General features: G+C 42.1%; 1 protein-coding gene and 1 long non-coding RNA gene across 3 annotated transcripts in view; one reads left to right on the top strand and one right to left on the bottom strand.

Moving 5' to 3' along the window:
* Positions 1-4137: 4137 nt before the first annotated feature.
* Positions 4138-21503, bottom strand: part of LOC135419744 (uncharacterized) — a 27387-nt gene continuing 10021 nt past the window's right edge. The window contains exons 6-10 of the long non-coding RNA XR_010433131.1: positions 18890-19007; positions 16895-17128; positions 13635-15913; positions 9603-9766; positions 4138-5449 (exon numbers count right to left, since the gene is read on the bottom strand). This is a non-coding gene — a long non-coding RNA (uncharacterized LOC135419744). The remainder of the gene's footprint in view (positions 5450-9602; positions 9767-13634; positions 15914-16894; positions 17129-18889; positions 19008-21503) is intronic.
* Positions 17061-21503, top strand: part of LOC135419742 (guanylate cyclase soluble subunit beta-2-like) — a 16470-nt gene continuing 12027 nt past the window's right edge. Inside the window, exons 1-6 of one of the 2 annotated variants that reach the window (XM_064666524.1) lie at positions 17061-17142; positions 17322-17482; positions 17847-17946; positions 19070-19290; positions 19373-19478; positions 21118-21221. In XM_064666524.1, the coding sequence (XP_064522594.1) occupies positions 17109-17142; positions 17322-17482; positions 17847-17946; positions 19070-19290; positions 19373-19478; positions 21118-21221 (726 nt within the window). In that variant the 5' untranslated portion in view covers positions 17061-17108. Of the gene's footprint in view, positions 17143-17321; positions 17483-17824; positions 17947-19069; positions 19291-19372; positions 19479-21117; positions 21222-21503 lie in introns of those variants that run through there. The other variant, XM_064666523.1, reaches the window with a different exon arrangement.

The following is a 21503-nucleotide window of genomic DNA, read 5'->3' as shown; positions in this document are numbered from 1 at the left end:
CCACACGGGAGTTTTATTCTTCTAGAATATATGCATTGTTTCAAAAATTACAAGCCTCTCACCAGATGTAGTTTGCATCCTTTCCAGGTCCTTTACACTGCCATAGAAAGCCTTGTGCAGCAAAGTGACTGATCTTCAGTCTCAGGTCAGGTATTTAGTGGAGAAGCAGCTGTGCCAGTTATAGATGTGACCAACATCCAGGCGTCTGTCATCGTTCCACAGCAGCTGTACAGTCAGCCCCGTGGCAGAGTATAAAGGGCTGTATAAAAAAATTGGTGCTTAAATTCCAGTGGAATGTCAGGTGGGTAAACTCACATCACTCCTACCAGCACTTACTAACCAGCTGCCTCTGCACTGAAACACATGATGAGTGCCCAGATGATTTGTTCTGACATCTAAGCTGTACCAGGAAAAGGGTAATTTCCAGTTTATGGCTGGGAATGGACATTTTCAAGTGCCACAAAGCCATTTCTACAATGACCATGTGACTGTAGCCTCAGAAAACAGTCATTATTTTACAGACAGCTGGTAAACATCCTCTTCCAAACCTGGTTCTGCAGGCTAAAGATGCCAGGCATCTGGATGGACATTCCCAGAAACCAAAGCTCTCCCTGTAGCTCACTAAATTGGAATTGTTCTACTGTTTTCCTAATCTGCCTGAGACAAAGCATACTGGTTAGTGCAAGCCTGCCTTTGTCAGCTGTTTGATCTGACCCAGCAGAACTCGCCTGAAACATAGTGTGCATTTATTCTCTGGATACACCTTTTTGGCAGGGTTGTGCACATGGTAACTCCTGGCTATGGTGAAAATGCAAAACCAGAGGTAGAGAGAGCAAGACTTTCAGCAGTAAAAGGGGTTTGCAAAATGGTAATGGCACATGACTACCAAGTAGTCAAGCAAGTTGCATAGTACAAATGCCCATTTTTTTAGTTCTGCTTAAAAAATGTGAAACATCCATGAAAAACACAACTGTCCTTCAGCCTTTAAGCAGCTCTCAACTCACAAGGTTGAGTTCAATGCAAAAAGTGATCTTTCAACAGATTTTACACCATGACAATAAATTCAGACAAGATGCCTCTTTAAACCATGAGATTATTGCTACTATCTTTACTACCCTGTTATCTAACAGCCAACAAACAGTACTTATATCTGGCACTAGACAAGAACAAAAAAATAAATAAAAAGGCTTGCAAATGATGCAGGTAAGGCAGGTTATGGGAAGGTGTGGTGGGAAGGAAGGTGTGTTTTCAGGAATGGGATTATGGTTCTTGGACTTTCAGTCTGAAAGGAGACCTAAAGCAAATGAGGGAAAAACCCAAAAAGATCACGTGCCGGATATCTTGAACCTGGTGTGAACATCCATGAGAACCCCTATGTATGCATATATCTCTGGGAGTCCAGTGGGCTTGGCAAAGCAGGCCCACATGTGCTGAGCTTGGCTTTTTTAACAGTCATGACATGGATGCAAGGTAAAAGCAAACTGTTGATGCCAATGAGTTATCTGTTTGACCTTCAGGAAATACCTAAATAAAGAATGTCCTTGGTGAGAGGATAATAATTGGTAGCACAGACCCATTCCCATGAAATGGCTACAGTTTTTTAAGACATTAAAAGACAAAATGCAGAAAAAAACATGGATGAAGAGCTACATACACTAGAATAAAAATCTTTATGCAAGACTATTTTTCCAGGATGGATGGATCAGATGTATGGCAAAATCTTCCTAATATGAATGCAGTGTATTAGGAGAAGTTCATTGTTACAGTTGTACTTTACACAAGCCTGCTGTGCTGATAAAAACAAAACCAAAAAACAACTGAGAAAACAGTGACACCTTTTCCAGGTGATACTCATGTTGGCAATCACATTCCTTAGTGTCTCTCTCTGACCCAGATTCTTTCTAGGGATTGAAATCAGCTGTGGCCAGATCTTAAGGTTTATTTGGCTCCAGCTTCATGGCTAGAAGATGTTTTATTCATGTCATTACTAAAATCACTACTTCCATTTAAAATGCTGTCAGACAGCCTGCAGATTCTGCCCATATAGCACAAGCAAAGCAATATTCCTCAAATGAGCTGCATTGCACATAGCACTCTTGAAAATCAATTTTTATTGCACATACCATTGATATTTCTTAATTTGAGCAAACAGAAAGTTCAATACCACCATAAAAAAAAAATCTGAATCTGTAAAACACTTCTGTTTCAATACAGAGAGAGAATACTAGTAGTAATTTTAAGACAGGCAATAAGAATTATTTCTGGAATATAATTATCTTCTCAGTTCAATGGAATTCTTCCAATGTCTAGCTGTGAGTGGAGGAATAAAAGAAAAAAAATCCTACTAACTGCTCAACTATAATCTCCCTCACCAACTTTTTTGGTTCTTTTAATTGAGAAATTATAACAACTAGGGATAGGTACATGTTATTATAAGAAACCTTTTGCATTCTGTAATATGGATTCAGTTATATGCTTCATTATTTTCTATTCGTTTCATGAGTGTAGTATAAAAAAAAAACAAAAAGGAGGTGAAAATACCAAACAAACAAAATATTCTGGCATTTTTCAAATTATTCAATTGTAGTTTTTGGTCAATACTGCTTGAAATTTCCTTCCATTTTACTTTAAGGGCTATTATAAGGGACATTTCTGATGTCTCCAGTAGCAGGACAACTGTATGTATGCACATTTGTTGGAAACACTTCTCACTCATTTGCCTGTGAAGAAAGAGTTTATCCCTAAAGCTCCAGCCCCTGTTCCCTGAGTCACTGGCAAACATTTCCTCCAAGTTGAAGAGGGGCAGCAGCAGGGCCAGTCCCCTACTGGAAGGGCTGTTGGAGGAGCACCAGGACAGCAGCACCCATGGTCACTGACTCGCTGGGGGCTTCCTCTCCTGACACCCCTCACCCTGGAGCCTGGAGTCCTCACGGTGGGATGCAACGGCAGAGGGGTCCAGCTCCCCTGTCTCCCAGCAGCAGCTTAGCAGAGGAAGGGCCACCTTCACCATCCCTTGGCCCTGGGCAAAGGTATACAAAGGTACTGAGCAGGATTTATTTTTTTTTCCTTTCATTTTCTTGAACATAATCTTTGATCTACGCACCCAGAGTCCCCCCCAAAAAGGCTGGTGTTCTTTTGTGACCTTGCCATCAATCCACATGCCTTTAAGAAGGCTCTTAATTAACTTGCAAGGGTTTGGGTTCACCTTAGCTAAAGACCTTCAAGAACTCCCCTCCTCAAAGACTTCCTACTTTTTAAATCAAGTAGGCATCTTAGCAGAACAGGAATTTAACAAACGTGTGCAGTACTGAAGTGCATGTGGGATGACTGTGAACTGCAAACCTTGTCTCCAGTACCAGATTGTTCAGGAAAATATAAATAAGTAAATTCTAGGGTTGTCCTGAGGTGTTTTAGAGATAACAGGAGCAACACTTGTGCTATTTTAGCCATTTTGTTGATGAAATGCTATCACAGTTTAGCAACTCCTAGACATCAGGCAACAGTTCAGCAAACCTCTCTTAGTTTGCAGATTTCTTAAAACCAGGAATGCCAAAGAGTTTTCCTCTGCCAAATTAGGCAAAGTCAGCCAAATGGAAAGGTGTAAATCCTGTCCTCTTGTGTCCCCAGCATCTCTTGCTGTTCTCAGGCCCTGGCAGAGATGGAAGTTGACTGCTATTAGCAAATGTAAAGAGCAGGAGGCATAATGCCAGCTTCTAAATTAAACAAACAAAAATCCTTTTCTCGTTAGCTTTTAAAGACATGTATATTTCTTTCACACCTAGTGCTCAATACATGATCTTATTTAAGTGAGTGGTTGGAAAAGTACCAAAGACTTATACATACTACATTGGCAAAAAACCCCCTGCATTTTTCAATGCAGGATTTATGAAGACATCCCCCACTCCATCTCAGGGCCAGCTGGACTATTAGGAGTTGGGAAGATTTTTGACCAGAGTGGAAAGTCCTAAAAATCATTGCATAAGCCCCATCAATCAGCCCAATGCTGGGCCAGTGGCCATAGCAGAAACACGTCTAAAGAAGTTTTTGATTAGTTAAAATGGTGAGTCATTTAATTGTAGATTTTCACTCCGGGAGAGTGGCATGTGTTTGGGGTTTTTTTGGTTTGGTTTGGTTTGGTTTGGTTGGTTGGGGGTTTTTTTAAATTTAATTTTTATCTAACGCTGCTTTCACATTTCAGAACTACTCTGACTTCTAGGATTTATCCCAATTAACAGACATCCCTTATTCAAATACATCTGTTACTCTTAATAATACATTACAAACACTCTTTCACCATGGGTTAGAGAACACATATACAAATGCACTTCTGAAAGGGAGAGAAATGATTAAAAGTAACTTGTTTACTGGAGTTTTGTGTAATGGTGCATCATATACACAGGAGCTGTGGTATTACCACACACACTTGGGTTCCAGTAAATACAGTGCTGGGCTGTTGAAAGAGTGACATGCAGTGCTTACTAACAAGAAAACATGTATAGTTGCCTATGAGAAGAAATGCTATGATATTCCAGAGTTGCTTTTTTTCCTACACTTTCCAGTTGTAAGAAAGCATCCAGAAAGAAGAGAGGTGCAACAAAGTCTGGCTCAGCATACCTTCTGCCAAACTCCTAAAAAACTCATGTGATCTGAAGAGGGCTAAATAGCTGAAAAAAACATGTGATGAAACAGGTGCAGATCTTTCCATAGGGAACAACATTAATTTTCTAGTCACATGTTTCCAGAGCCCAAACCATTAACACTTTCTATCTCTCTTATTGTGTCCTCTTCCACTTCTCTTTTTCCTAGATATTCATCACCAAAAAAACCCCAAGCAAGCCAGCCTTCCCTGCATAGAAAGCTATACCACACCAATCAGTCCTGTGCATAACTCTGCCAAGCTCTTTCCATGCATGTCAGCATTAGATTATGACATTATTTTTAGGATTTTTCCTTGTGATTGAAGCTCTTTGCACCAGCAGGGACTCCCTGCTCCTGGGTGAGCTGCCCCAGCCATCAAGGTTTGTGAAACTGCTGCAGCACTGAATGCAAACCAGAGCAAGGCAGGAGGCTCTCCTTGCTGCAAAGGTGCTACTGTGCCAGATGTCTTACTTTAAAAATATATATATGTGTGTATATACACCCCCCACATACACAAATATGTATATATTTATTCTCAGTAGGGAGTTTTAGTATGCTTACCAACAATACATAGCTTAAGAACTACCTCCTCATTCATACATATTAGTGAGACATACCTTGAGGAGGCCTTCTAAACTTGAAAGTTCAACATTTAATTAAAAATTAATATGCCTTTCAGGCCTACTTGCACATGAAATCCATTGGAGCCCAGTTGCTGCATGTGGTGAGGTGGTGCCAAGCTGGCTGTCAGATGCACACAGTGCTTGATCAGACTCAGCTGCTGACAGGAGCTTCATCCAAGGTCTTGTATCTGCAGTCATAAGGAAAAAAGATGTCTACTTTAGGTTGGGAGGAATTTAACCATTAGAGCAGGATTTTTACTCACAGTGTTTTCTTCTCAGTATTACACAGTGGGTGGAACACAGAGGATTTTGCTCTGCATTTTAATGAAGACCTGTGGCAATGGCAGAAATTTTCATTCAAGGATTTCCCAGGCCTACGAGAATGACTTGGCTTGAAGGATTGTGTGTCCAAACACAGAGATTACCCAATACAATTTGTACTTTACTGGTGCTCATTAGTCCCAGTCCTATGAATCAAGACCTCTGTTGGGTAATCTTAATTATATTTTGGTGACATGCATGGATTCAAAAGATTCTTCAGGATTAATTTGAGTACAAAGTGGTACTGGATGGCTATTCAAGAGCTCTGCATCATTTTCCCTTTCTAAAAGATTGTGAAAGGAAATATTTGCAACATGCAAGAAGACACAGGAATTAAAGGAACAGTCCTTAACATTGGATGGATTTTCAGACAGTCATTCCATAAGCAGTACTTCTCAGAAGAGCCCAAAGATCAGGGAGCTTGCATGACAGCAGTGACCTTGCTGCTCGGGGCCAGTCACTGTTTTGGCATCAGAATATTCCATTGCTATTCCCACCTCTTTTCCCCAAAGCATGGGAACCAAGGCATATAGATGAGGATGTTAGCCAACATTAGAAAAACAGCCTCACAAGATATAAATATTTCTTATTCAATTAAAAAATTCTCTCACTTTAGGCACGGAAGCAGGCAATGATATCTTCTCTTTGATCCCATCGAAGAGATCACTGTTTCATGTGAGAAAAGAGGTGTTGCCTGAGAACCCCAGCAAGCTCCACTCATAAAACTGCATTAGAAATTTTGGTAGCTGGATGTTGCCAAAGGGCAAAACAAGGAATGAAGCTATTGGCTTATGGGCAGCAAATGGAAGTCTGGTAAGTGGTGGAAGCCCATGTAAGTCAGAGTCTGTCATCTCAATGACCAATCCTTTGAATGACTTGTCATTATAGATTTGGGTTGGCTTTACCCGTGATGTTCCTTCTTGCATCTCTGCTTTCATCTGCGGTTCAGATTATAGTAACTAGCCCATACACGTTACTGGACAGCAGGATTATTGTTGGTTTTGATGTATTACACCATCAGGCAAGCTGTTGGGACAGAACAGCTGTACAAGTTGGGGCTAGCCTCCTCCCAATTAGCTGCTTGGTCGTTCTGCTTCTCAGTTAGAAACTCATATCTCTCCAGCTTTCATTTGTACTTGCTTATTTCAGCTAACAAAAGAGCACAGATCTGACGGTCAGCAGCTCTGGAGTTACATGCTGGATCATCTCTATTCCCCATTGAACTGCTCTTCTGTTTTCCCTTCGGAAAATGTGGACACCGCTGTTCACCTCCATTACAAGTACCACTTGTGCAGGGCTTTGAAGAGAGGTTACAGCATACTCTGGTAACTGATGCTGACTTTATACAGTGTCCAGGCCCATCAAGCAAAATAAATTAATATTTTAAAACTAACTCACAAATTAGTTTTAATCTGTTTTTCACGAACACTGCCACTGACAAAGTACCATTAGGATGCCTGGTCCTTTTGGCTTCTCACCAGCCTGGCAGTCTTTCCTATCAGCTCACACCCACTGCATGCTGTGATGACCCTGCTGTGCAGCACAGATTTTCCAGTCAAGGTTCACTTAGAGCTGGTTTGTGTGCATTGCAGTGCTTCGGAAACACGCAACTTTACTTTTCCCACTCTGTTAGAGTAGGGAAAACCCTACTCTGTTAGAGTAGGGAAAAGAAGGGAGAAAAGAAAGGAAGAAACTAGCCAAGCAGCAAGAAAGGAGGTGAGCAAAGCCCCAGTAAGCTCCTTGAGGGGCTGCAGGCACTGCTGTGCATCAGCAGGGAGGACAAAGTGCTCCAGCAGCAGTGTGATCCTGCACGCTTTGGAATGGTTCCATCCACACAAACAAATTGCAGGGTACTTGCTGGTCACACAGACAAAATGCAGGGTGCTGCTGAATCCATGTTATTCCATGCAGCCAGAGGTAGCATTGCACTTCTGAGCTGTAGTTCCTATTGCAGTGCAGCTCCCATTTTACATGTGCAGGTACACATCATCCCACTTCATTAATTCCACAGCCAGGTCCCACTGTAAGCCTTGTTTCCCCTGCCCCACTCCATGAAAGACCAGGATTTGGATTTCCCTGCTTTCAGCAGTGAATGCATCACTGATCATCCTAATCAGGAAAAAAGAGGAGCAAAGCTGGCATTCACACAGCACTAAGGTGTTAGCTGTACTTGCAAACCATTTTTTAAAAGGCCAATGATGTCCAGATTTGGGAAGCTTTCTGCTATGTCCATTGTGAGGACAATGCCAGTTTCTCAGTGTGTGACAAATCTACACTGGAGCATGGGGCACACACTAATTAACTGTTTCTGATCCTACTGGTGGCCTAGAGATGAGCTCAAGGGATTTATCCTGCTTCTTGGACAGCTTTTACACTCTTTGTCAAGTTTATTGTAGCTACAACTAAACTGCTTCATTCATCTGGGGCAGAACTAGTTCAAGCAGACTAGATAGGGGTGCAGATACACATTCTTATTCTAAACAAAACAGCCTTCCAACAAATAATTCATCGTAAAATAAGAGAGACATTTATTCTCTAGCCTTACTCAAAGATACACTATATAAAACCAGTTTTAATGAAACCAAGAGGTTCAAGTCAAGATGGGAAAACACTGGTTTTGGCAAAAGAAGTTATCAGAGGAAAAATCGATCTCAAGGGAAATCAATCTCAAATAGCTATAGCTCCACAATTAACATTAAAAACCTCAAAATCTCAATTTTAGTTTATCTAGTATTTATATCAGTGCAAAGCCAAGCACAAATCCAAAACCAGAATAAAGACTGCTACTGTCCCCGAATTAATCCATAAGAGCTATTAGATAGCCACAGCAGAGGTCAGAAAGGTGCAAAGCATTTTCAGTAGCTAGCCTGACCTAGTAAGACTTTTTTTTTTTACTATTGGTATTTTACAGAAAGGTATTTTCTGTTCCTGAGGATTAGTGTAATCAGTCACAGAAGAAGTCAGACCAACAATTTAAACAGTGTGGTGAATCTTTTTAAACATCTAATGCTGACTGGTTTGGTTATATTGTTTTGAGCTGGGGGAGATGGGGAGGACTTTACTGAATTACAATATAATTTCACTCTATAGAAATACACAGTGAAATCAGAATACACAATAAACATCAGAAAGTACATCCTCAGGTTTTCTTGGTAGCGTAGAGCTTGGCTCTTCTCTCTGCACACCACCTCAACACACTGGGCCTTTCAAGTTTGTTCATTGTGGACTGGATGGAAGGGAGTGGTTTAAGGCTGAAAGGAAAATTATGGAGATTTTGAGGTAATCCTCTGAAAGGATTTGCCAGGGTGACAGCCACTCCCCCATCACACGATGCAACCACCCTCCAAGTACAAATGTCTGGCTAGTCAGGTGCTGGTTAGATCATCAGCAACACCTCCAGTTTCGAAAGGAAAGATCAAAAAGGAGATTGCAGTTGTAGGCAGAGACACAGGAAACACAGGGCTACCTCCAACTACCTCTTACTAATTGCTATCAGCTAGTCTGTATCTGAGTTTCTTATCCCAGCAGCTCACCCTATACCACAGACAGGTGCGTCACTTTATTCTCCAGTTAAGCCCTTACCCCTTGTACAGCCCATTACAAAAAATAAGGCTGCTCTAACAGTCAAAAAGCAACTATCACCTTCCTCCCTCCTGATCACAGCATTTCTCCCTGTGCAGGAGGAATAGGAACCTTCATCCCACTGTGCCTCTAAAGACACACGGGCACACAATGGGCACAGAAGCAAGCATTTCGTGCCTTCAGTCTTCCTCTTCCTTTTTCTTCACTAGAATCTAAATTTCTTCCTTAGAACTCTCATTCTTTTAACTCATCAGCCATCCTGCCTTAAACATGTATAAACTCCTGGTTAATAGCCCTTCTACTTGACAAATCAACAGTTTCCTTAAAGTTCCTTAGCTGCCTCTCTCAGCCCTTTGGAACTCTTGCATTACCATCACAGATTTCCACTTAAATTTTCCAGAAGAGTTTACTACTCCCTATTTAGGATCCCCTACTTACCTTCAAACTTCACTTCTCTTGCTTAAGCACGGGATTTTTTTTTGTGTACTTCCTCCTCTTCCCAAAGTGCATCGCTGTTGAAGCTCAGGTCCAGTTCTTCTTGGGGATCATGGGAGCTGTAGTCCTCTGAAAACTCAGACCTAAAGATGTAGAAGAATTTGTCCCTAATGACAAAAAAGGATAATAAATTCACCTTTGCACAGAATGGATCCAAGTATTTTTCAGTCAAAGTTATTACATGGGATATAGCTCACAGATTCAGCTGAAATGAGGAAAGCCAGAGTAAACATGTATTTGCTAATAATGGTGTGTGAAATCTAAGCATGCTGTATAATTAGAATTATTCCAAAATATTACTTGGAGGAGTAAAAGCAACAAGGAAGCTGAATGTTACATCTGAAGCACCAAGAGAGCATCAGTGGTAGGTGGTTTGGTGGGAAAGAGTAGCCAAGGAGAAAGCTCACTGGAAGGCAGAGCTGTTTGATCGGAACAAGGCTGGATGTGATAGAGGCTGAGGCATAAAGTAAAGTAAAACTATCAACATATTTAATAAGATTTGCAATTTAACAGTTACAGGTCTTAATATCTGCAGCCACAGGAAACCTGGGTCCACCTCTTAAGTACAATCCCCCAGATATTTAATATAAAGTGATGGAGAATAGCTGGATTATCATTTCCAAAACTAAAGGAGCAACATCTCACAATACAAAATCCAAATAAAGCTAGAGACAGCATTTACCATTTGTTACTTTGACATTATCAGGAATGTGCTGCTAAATTGCTTTGGGTTCTTGAACTGGGCCCTTGGAGTTTTCTGAGTTGCAGAGCAGATGGTAGGTGACATGAATATTATGGGAAAGGCCCTCTCTTTAAAGCACAGGGGAGGGATGTTGCTGGAATGGAAGGGAAATACACCACAGACCCTCACATACAACCTTGTTTAACAGCATGGCCTGCACAGGCCGGTACTGTGCTATTTCTTCATTTGACACAAACACGTTAACATTTGCAGTTGTTTTTCCAAAGGAACAAGATGCCAGAAAGTGACCGAACAGCTCCAAATGCTAATGTGTTCGAGCTACATGGCTCGGAGTACAATACAGATGCCATAGCATAGCACCAAAGATTGATGAGCCTTGGCTTTTACCCATTTTTGCATTATTCTTGACTGCATTCTTGCAGTCTCCTGGATAACTATGCCGTCTGTGAGCTGCAGCAGAAACGAGCCTGGCCCCAGGCAGTTGAGACAAATGATTCTTTGTAGCTCATGGCAATGATGTTAAAGCTGGAACAAATTTCATTAACTAGCAATCAGAGGGGGAAAATACAAGTAATGAGCAATTTTCTGGGTAGAAAGCAAAGATATTGGATGCTAGCTCTTGAAAATAAGTAGCAATACAGGAGGCAGGCTGAAGAAAATACCCAGAGGAACACGCACCAAGACTTTAACCAGAAAGTTTCATGCGAATGTACCTCCTGGGCCAGTTTCTCGTTTGCATGAGACATATTTTCACGGCTGCAGCCCTGACTCCCCCCAGCTTGGAGGAGTGCCTGGGAAGGGAAGCATCAGGGTGGATCACACAATGGGAGAGCAGAGCTCCATGGCAGCACACGTGGAAAGGCGAGGGAGAGGGAATGATGCCAAAGACTATCCAGCTCTCAGAGAAAATCCTTCACTTCTTCAGTTCCATCCCCATCAGTGTGCTGTGAATAGGTTTTGTACCTGAGCTGGTGACTTTTCCCGTCAGTTCGGCAAAAATGACTTAAATATTATTGACCTGGCCTCCCATCTCCAGCTCAGCTTAACAGATAAGCAGAAGAGCTGGGATTTTGAAAGCTTTCTTGAGGGTAAAGTCTATACTAGCATAGTTTCACTGCTGTTTAGTCTACATTAATGTTATTTAAATTTTGCCCAGGGTCTTTAATAAGAGTTCAAATGTAACTGTTGGGGGTTTTAAATATGTATTTTGAAAATTGGAGCCATCCAAAATATGCAGGGCAGAACATCTCCTGTGTTTATTTTTATTCCTAACCTAGGCTCTGCATCAGCTGTCTTCATGGTTTGGTAGCGTGAAGTACTGGAAGCCTACCAATACATATATATATATATATAAAACTTCCTTTTTGGTTCCCATTGGTGGAAGGACAGATTCTTTTTCCCTTTGAGTCTCTAAAAAGTCACTGTGCAGGCTAATTCAAGACAAATGTGAACACATGATATCTGAACAACGGATGTAAGGCTCTGTTTGAAGGAAGTATGCTGAAAAGGCCTGCGTCCTTAGGGGTCTTCTGTAGGAGAGAGTGCTGGCAACCACTTGGAGAAAGGATTCTGTTACTGCTGTGGTATTTTGGGCTCCAGACTGCAATGTTTAGAATGTGCTCTGCTCAGACGGTTATGGGAGCAGCCCCTCCACCATGGCAACTAACATATGGCTTTGTGTTGTTGATAATGATCACACGACAGAGAGAAACAGAAGAAAAAGGAGGATGGCCTTGCATAGACAGACCATGACGGTCTATGACTGCATTCTCCAAGGCTGTAACCAGAAGCTATAAATTGCTATATTGCATATTTTCACTTCTCATCTAATTGAAAAAGCAGTGTATACAGTTTTGCAGATGGCCTATTTATTTTGCTGAACTATCCAGAGCTCAAGGATGCTGTTTAGAACTGGGTACATGCACAACAAAAGGCCAGGGGAAATGGGATCTTGATATAATTAATTGTCAGGTATGAATGAGTATCTTTTTTGCAAGGCCACAGCACTACATTTCCAAATTAATGAATCTTTTGCCACAAAGGCAGAAAAAATATAAGGCACACTTGCTCACAAACTGCCAGGAAGTTTGCAGCACAGTCCTTAGCCTGCTGTTTGGACATCCTTCTTTAGCACTGGACGCTGAGTGGATTATGGGAGGAAGGATAGGCTATATGCAGGTGAAGCCCATGGAGGACTTTTCAGCCATACTACACCTGAAGGCATCATGTGCCCTCACAAGAGGAGAGGGACCAGGGGAATTCCAGCACGCAGTTCTCTCTGAACCTATTCCCATCCACCCCATATGCCTTGGGAAGCAAGAAACCCTCTGAAACTAAAGCCATCCTGCTCCAACCTCTCCTTTACATACCCAAATATACCAGCTCTGCTGCAGCAGGTGGCGATTTGTGTCAATGCCAGATGACTGCAACAAGGTCCAGTATAGTCTGGGACATCTGAATGCACTGCACTAAGGGAGACCATGAACACCATCACCAGAGCACAGCAATAGACTGGTAAGGGGAGTATTGCTGTCTTCATTTTACACAGAGTGGGCTGAGATACAGGAACATGTTGGGTCTTCTGTCTTTGGTTAAAGACTGGTAACTATACACAGAGATAGCTGCTGATCTCAAAATTCTAGGAAGTATTCCATTGTGCCAAAGGAATAAAGAATTTTTAAAGAGTTACACCAGAAGTGTATTATGATTTTTTTTCTCTCTTACTTTCTGTTCTTTTACTTGGAAGACTTCTGTTATCCACCTAGAGATGACAGAGGTAGCCAAGGGCACATGAAGGACCATGGACTATGAAGAGTGAGCAGCCTCATGATGCACACTAACAATCCTTGGTCAAAGATTCTTTATCCAAATTTCTCTCATAATGACAAACAGACCTGAAAAGACAATTCACTAACCAAAGAAGGGCAAAACCAATAATAAATTGAATTCCAGTATGAACTACCTCATGCAATATAGATATAGCTTACAGGTACTATTGTACATTTTGGATAGCTTATCTGAATTGCATCTTAAAACCTTTTTGATAGTGGCTAATCTTTGTTATTAAAATCACTGGATTGCTTATTTAAGTGTGATGCACACAATAAGAAAAAGAAAAGTACTAGAAAAATACTAAAGTACTAGAAGAGAAGATAGTAAAGTTCTTACTGTAATTGCAAATCCCTCCAGTGACTCATATTTTATAAACTTGAAAATTACTTTTATTTATGTATAATAGAAATTAATTTATACATCGAAGCCAATAAGCATACCCATAGGATTCTTAGATGATGTGGTGTTTATTCCCCTTAGGTATTGGCAGCCAGGTGAGCGATGGGGATAGGACTGCGAGTCCAGGACCACCTCTTGCTCTGCAGCAGATGTGGGTGCTCCTTAGAACCACTGTAGGGACAGAAAACCAGGAGATGGGTCATCTGTTGTGCTGGCCAATGCTAGCTCCAACAGGTGTGTGTTTAAATAAATATTTGATACTGTCCAGGAAATAAAGAAGGATTTGTGTATATGTTTCTGTGATAAACTAGTCCTCTACACACAGCTGTAGGAATACAGCAGGACACAGACTTTTGTTAGTTCTCTTCCCCTGGGCCTGGCTGCAACCAGGCTTTGGCTAAAGGGACAGCTTTTGAGAAGAGGTTTATTATCACTGAGGTCGCAGGAGAGTCACCAATGTGTGTGGGACAGAAAGGGTGGGGGGAGTATAGCGGAGTTTGTGGGATGGCAGGGACAGCACAGGCCTGGTGGAAGGGCTGTGATCACTAAAAAAGCAGCACCCGTGCCTGGTGTAGGACTTAGACCCAGGTTTTTGATGTCCCTGCTGAACATGTACAGCACTGGAGGACTGAGCAACCACAGACAGAGCCATGAGCACAATGCCTTGGAATCTCCACACCAAGAGAAAAACCCTCCCTGCCAGACTGGCACAGAGCCCTAGCTCAGTACACAGTCCCCTGTAGTGTCCCACAGCCCCTGCACCAAACAGCAGACGAGGTGGGTGACACAGGGCTTCCACCACCCACAGGGCTGCCTGTCCCAGTCTGGCTGACAGAGGACAGAAGCTCATCTTTATCAAGGGGAGAGGGTTTTTCCCCAAATAGTTGTCCTCTCAGGACCCACTCTCAAAAGTGACCTACAAACAATTCTTCCAAAAATAAACCTAGGAAATGAGGTAACTCTGCCAAGCACTAAACCCCATGAATTCATTGCACCTAACACCAATCACTGTGTTCCTGTTAACACCCCTGCTGCTGTCCTTTCCTCTTGGACAGGCTGGGCAGCTGCAGACACAGCCTGGATGGTGGCAGTCACATGCAGGGAGCTTCATGTCCTGCTTCTTGTCAGGCCTGTGGTAGCAACTAGCAACGCAGAGCTGAGTCGAATGGAAGATTCTGCTTCTTCCTACAAGCCTCCTGTCCTTGGGTAGTGGTGCCTATTGCCTCCCCCATTAGCAGTCCTAAGAAAGCCTTGGCAAGAAACCTTCTCTGCTCCTGTCACTCTCCCGGCTCTTTGCCCCAGCGGGGTCTCAGGAGATTGGGACCAGGTGATCCAGCCGGGTCTGGTCGCACCACATCCTGGCAGGGCGCGCTGCAACCTCCAGCAGCGGGAACCGGGATGGGGGGACAGCCGTGACCTGCCGTCGTGCCGGCGATGCCACGGCACCGGGATGCTTCTTGGCTGCGCTCGGAATTCCTGACACACCGGCAGCTGCGGAAACCGCGCGTTTTCTGCGGGAAAACAGCCAGACCCGTGGGGGGCGCGGGGGGCACCCGGCACCGCACCAACCGGGGCCGCTCCGAGCGCCGGCGGCGCGTCTGTGCCCGCGGCCACCGGGTGTCACCGCCCCGGTGAGCGCGGCGGGGCCGGGCCTGGCCGGGCCACCCCCCCGGGCCGGCAGCGGCGGCGAGAAGGGACCGGCGGCGGAGGGGCCGCGGCGGCGAAAGGATGGTGAGCGGGGCCGGGGGGCGGCGGGCGAGCCGGGGCGGACAGACAGCGCCTGCCGGGGACAGACAGACAGACAGGCAGCTCCTGCTGGGGACCGACAGCTCCAGCCGGGGATAGACAAGACAGTCAGACAGGCAGGTGATGCCGGGAATGGAAAGAAAGACAGACAGACAGGCAGCTCCTGCCGCGGACGGACAGCCAGACAGCCTCTGTCCGTCGCTGCCGCTGGCTGAGCGCCTGCTGCCGCGGGCAGGATGCTGCTGACCAGCGGACTTCGGGGGATTCGGAGCACATCACCCTTGGGCTGCTGCTGCGCTGACAGGGCTAGTCGGGGATATTTCAGCATTTCCCCGCCATCTCCAGCGCGGGGTCTGTCTCTCTGCTAACGCAGAACAGCAGCCACGGCACAGCCACCTCGCCCGCGGGTGCGACAGCCGTGCGTGGCTGCTGTGCCCTCCTCGGGCTGCATCCACGGCACGGCGCATCACTGACCTGCGGGAGCCCCCGGGTCCTTCTCCGCAAAACAGGATGGACTGTTGGCTCTGTTTTGATGAATGCTTTTGAAATGCTGAGGTAAAGGGTGTGCTGTTTACTGAAAGATATAATGGCTGTCAAACATTATTACTTTATGTTTTGCAATATAAAATTAGCGGTGGAATCTGGAATAGGTGGCACATTGGGGAAGCATTTAAAAAATCAGTAATGTATTTTCCATTTCATGTGTTTGTGTTTACAGTATGGATTTATAAACACATGCCTGAAGTCTTTGGTGGTTGAAAAGTATGGTGAAGAAACATGGGAAAAATTAAGGTAATGTGTTCCCAATAATTGTAGTGCATTGAAAGAAAACACTCAGGAATTCAGCACCACGGGATTATAATTTCCCATATGTAAATGGCAGCTGATGTGTATCTCAAGTAATTATTAGAAGTAACTAGCAGGGCAAAAGCAAGAGTTTCTTGCTTTGTAACACTTCATACTCTGATACTAATTTGTCCCAATTAATTTGTCATATCAGATAATTAAAGATGACATTTAGTCTTATAGACAATCGTGCAATAGACTCACTAGCTCACTGTGACAATATTGAGAAGTAATTACACTGAAAAGATGCCATCCTTGATATAAAGCCAGTTTAATTCCAGTAGTTTCAGAAACACAGCGAAATCATAGAATCACAGATCATCTTGTTCCAACCTCCCACCATGGACAGGGAAGCTTCCACTAGATTAGGTTGCTCAAAGCCCATCCAACCTGTCCATCTCTGGCTTTGTCTTTACTTTATGAACTGTATGGTATTTTCCAATATATAAAGATATATAAATGATACTTATATTGATCTTTGAAGCTAATATAAAAAAAAAACAAACCAGCACCAGCCACTTTGTGGAACTGAACAGAAGACAAACTAAGATTCTGGTTGCTCTAGTACCCCACAGTATGATGCCTGAATCCTTGAAAGAGTTTACTGCTATACCATAACATAAAATAGCAGAAATGGAGGGGTGAACACCACTATTTAGCCATTTTAAAGGAATTTAATTAATTTAAAGCAATTTAATTTTAATCTTACATCATTATGGGAAGCAGTGTGTTCCACTATAACGCTTGAAGGAGATTAAGGAGTGTTCACAGTAAACAGTGCTTAACAAATGCCAGTTGGGTCACCCAAGCGTGTTATATTTAGAGCACTGCTGAGACAGGACTATTGTCTTCTCTGTTGCAGACTGCAGGCTGGAGTCCAGGATTCTTTCTTGACTTTTGAGGTTTACAAAGATGAGATCACAATGCAGCTTGTCGACAAAGCCTGCAAAGTATTAGGTATGTGTCACCATGCTGCAAAAACAAACTGTCCTGGCTCAGGCCTGACACTGCAGCCCAGGTTTGGTCTCCTGTGCCCTGTGGAATGCCCTCCCTGTGTTGCAAATATTCTGCCTTCACTCTTAGTCCACTTGACAGCATTTCCAAGCCTTTCTTATTAGGTATCTTTATTTTGCCAGGTGTTCCTGCTGACTTGGTTCTGAGAGAGTTTGGAAAGTATTTCTTTGAATTCTGTAAGCGCTCAGGCTATGACCACATGCTGAGGACACTGGGTGGAAATCTCTATGAGTTCATAGAGAACCTGGATGCATTGCACAGCTACCTGTCCCTTTCTTACCAGGCAAGTCCAAGTAGTGATTGCTGAGCAGGTATGGGTGGACTCTGCCAGAGTTCATATTGCAAGGAACAGCATCTCATAGTGAATAATGAAAAACACACTATAACATGTTCTCCTGTGTTCTGAAACAGATTGCTCCAAAACGTTAGGGCAATTTTTGAGTAGTCCTCAAGGTTAGGTATTATTTAGTACATTGGCTCTAATGCATAGCAGATTTTCCTTCACAGGTGGGAATATTTAATTCTCTGTTTTTCAGCTTATTCATATTATTAAGACACAAATACTTTTGTACAAGTGGAATGCATCAGTATTCTTTATCAGAAAAAGATGCTGCTGAGGCTTTGATTTTGTTTGTTTTTTTCCTCAGGAAATGAATGCACCATCTTTTAGAGTAGAAAAGAATGAAGATGGGTCAATGCATTTACACTACTATTCAGACAGAAGAGGTCTGTGCCATATTGTACCAGGTAACGAGACAAAATTCAGCTTACAGATCAGCTGGTAATGCAGTTTATGTACAGAGTAATCATATATTTGCAGATACACTTTGCTCAGATTTCAGTCTTTTTTCAGCTAAGGACACACCATGGAATTGAAGTCCAGTAGAGTTTAGTCTCCAGACACCTAAACTCAGTATTTCCCTACTGCCTGATCACTCCTAGCTCCCAGTAGCTTCCATCAAAATTTATGACATGACAACCCAGGCCATAAGTGTCCATTCCTGCTACAGAATTCCCTTCCTGGAAGAAAGATTAAAGTTCATGGTGTTTGTTGTGTCTAACTGTTTGTTAGTTCTCAGTGACTCATGCTCCTTGATTACAGTGAAGAAATTACAGAAATTACAGTTGATTTGAAGACATTCTTCCACCCTGTAGGATGTGCAATCTGTAAAACTACTACTGAACCCTGCTCAAAACTGAATCTTCTACCAGCATTACAGGAATCTCCACAGTTGTACTTGTGCAAGGGTTAAACAGCTATAGATCTGTAAGAGGTGATCGTATTCCTTTCTTTTACAGATGATGCTGAATTTCAAAGTTTATTAAAACTTCCCCCTTTATCAAAACTTGTTTCATATTGAAAGCACAGAACTATTTGGAATTTCAAACAGAGCTTTTGATGTCATTGTCCAGTATTTTGCCTAATACCTAGGCAGAAATGAGAGAACTGATTGTACATCTGCATGAAAGACATTTCCTTCCTTTCAAAATAAAATATTCTGCAATGACTGAAATAGATTGTATAGAAGAATCTCTCTGGACTCCCTGCATTTTTTGGGTTAATGGGAATTCGCGTTATTGCTCTATGACTACTTGAACACATTCTTCAGATATCCTACTGAGCTGCTTCTAGTGAAAATAAGCATTTGTCCTCAGACAAGGCAAAAAATACAGTAACTTTAAAGCTTACCTCCTGTGTGCATATCCTCATCATGGTGGTGATAGTAAGAATGACATACATTGCTTTCTTCTTCCAGAGTCCTTTCGAAAAGTGATTTCTGATGCAGTGAAATTCCACCATGGACCCCCTAAAAGGGAAAATGAATAGGGTTTGTTCTTGGCAATACCTTGTCTTTTGTTTCCCCTTCAGGAATCATTGGTGCAGCAGCCCTGGATTTTTTTAACATTGAGATTTCAATGAAAATAGTCAATCAAACAGAAGAAGAGGAAAGAACTGGGAAAAAAGAACATATTGTTTTTCTTGTCACTCAAAACCCTGTATTTCCATGCAAGGAAAGAAATGAAATTTCTTCCTCACCTCGATGTCTTGTTGACTCTGAAAAACAAAGTGAGAGCCAACTGAATAAAGAGGTATTTTAATGTTCATTATCAATATATTGTTAAAATATATTTAAAATGAAAATTTAATTTCCCTTTTTATTTATTTCAACAGGACCTTGAAAAAGCCAAGAATACAGTGGGAGACAGAGGAAACTCTGTCTGTCCTGTTAAGAAAAGTCACTGGAAAACATTAAGAGGAATAATTGCATTAGGAAAAGGTGAGAAATTGTTCAGAGGGAACTTGTCATCATTTCTGAGTCTCTTCAGTAAGAAAGTCAGTAAGCCTCCCTATCCCCACCCACCCATCCACTTGGAAGTTACCATTTATATTTCCTCTGTGAATTTTCAAAATGTTTCTGGTTAAGTTTCTTTCTGTTAGACATTGATAATCACAGGAAAATTAAAGATAATAAGCATGCTTAGTAATGACAGATACTTAAATGGAATATGACTGTCACTCTTGTCTCTTAAACAGGGCTTTCATCTAAAAAGTATTCTTCTATAAAATGTCATTGTGTGGTGCATTTGATTCTTCCTTTTCACGTTACTTGATTTAAAGATGATGAATTTAAAAACATGTTTTTAATGTGGTAGATGCTACTCCTTTCCAAAATTATCAACTGTAGTAAATTCTGAAAGCCAAGTTACTTCCTCCTACCAAAAATCTACTGCTAATCTGGTAATCTCTGTTCATACCTTTATATACTAGAAGTTTATATATATTCATAAAGGGAAAGGATTTTTTCAGTTTGGATCTTCTGATTCCCCAGAAGGAGTGAGAATCCAGCTCAGTATTGCCAAGCTGTCTAGATTCCAGGAGGAGTGAAAAATCGAACCTGGTATCATCTGGTGCAGTGTCACATGCATTACAAGGGCAGATATATTGAGTAAGAAATTAATATATATTTAAAATAAAATTTTAGAATAGCATTATTACTAAAAAAAAAAAAAATCCTTTAACTATGAATGTGAGAGTTATCAAGAGGCAGACTTTGATAAATGAAAAACTCACATTGACTTCCCCAAAGCAGTAAGACGTTTAAAAGCTGGGTTCTAAATTTATAATATTTTGCACCAGTCTCCTGAATGACTTGAGAATTATTTTCAGCAGAATTTACTAGAGTAACTGTCATAGCCACCTTCTGGGGGGAAAGAGAGCACTTGAAATAATCATCTTGTTGATTATTGTGGGTTACTGGAGAATCCAAGTTTGTGCTGTGAAGTTCAAAGGTTTTGGTGCTTCATTCAAAAGATGAACCCATTTGGTTATTTTACCCATTGTATTCCTTTTGCAAAAGTATCTACTAGTAAGCACAACCTACTCTGTAGATTTGTCACCATTTTGAAAAAAATCTCAGGGTAAGTAAAATAGAAACCAAACAGTGATTTGGTCTCTGTGCTATGGACTCGAGCTCATTGTATGGGAGACTAAAACCCAGATTATGCTGGTTTTTTTCTCTGTAAGTGTTCCTTCGTAGCTAGCAAAGTGTATTAAGTCTGTTTCCATGCACATTTTTGTGAGATATAGCTGTGTTATATTGCTATGGCATCTGCAAACTCATAGAGCAGCAACATCTACAGTTGTTCATCTATTCTTATTTTTTCCACATAATTTGATGCATCTACTGCTCTGTGCTTTTTGTGTGGTTAAGTTTTAAACTCTTAGCCAGTTCAGATTAGTTGCTAATCAGATTTGGATTGAACTGCAGAGCATTTAGCACAGATGTGTGTGCATTTCTGGCCCCACACACTGCTTGCTTTGTCTTCACTCATTATGATAGAGGGTCTTGTCTCACTGAGCTCTAAAAAGTAAAGCAGTGCAGCCTGATTAAAAAATACACATTTATCTTGTCACAGGTAAGCTCCTGAGAGGATTTGATCCTGTTTATCCCAAGAGCCTCTGGATTGACACAAAAACATTTTGCAATGGACTTCCTTTCCATATGGTTTTTGATAAAGAGGTAGGACAAGCATGTGGTAAAGGCCTTTAGTTTGCATAAACCAAATAGTAATTTCCCTCTGTTCTGACTGTCCTAGAGTGCACTGCTGTGTGTGCTCTGCGTGCAGTGTACACTCATTTGTAGGATTTGCAGAAGCACTCTGTACAGAGACATGCAATAAGCATAACAGCTGGATCTGGATCATTTCAGATAGGAATCTCCTTTGACTTTACTGAGTCTACCATGTCTGAAACAGCTACAGATATGCCAACAAGGTTTATTGCAGCAGTCTGTCTGTTACCA

This window comes from Pseudopipra pipra, chromosome 10 (genome assembly GCF_036250125.1).
Source record: "Pseudopipra pipra isolate bDixPip1 chromosome 10, bDixPip1.hap1, whole genome shotgun sequence".
Taxonomy (NCBI): domain Eukaryota; kingdom Metazoa; phylum Chordata; class Aves; order Passeriformes; family Pipridae; genus Pseudopipra; species Pseudopipra pipra.
This window is presented reverse-complemented; position numbering and strand designations above follow the sequence as displayed.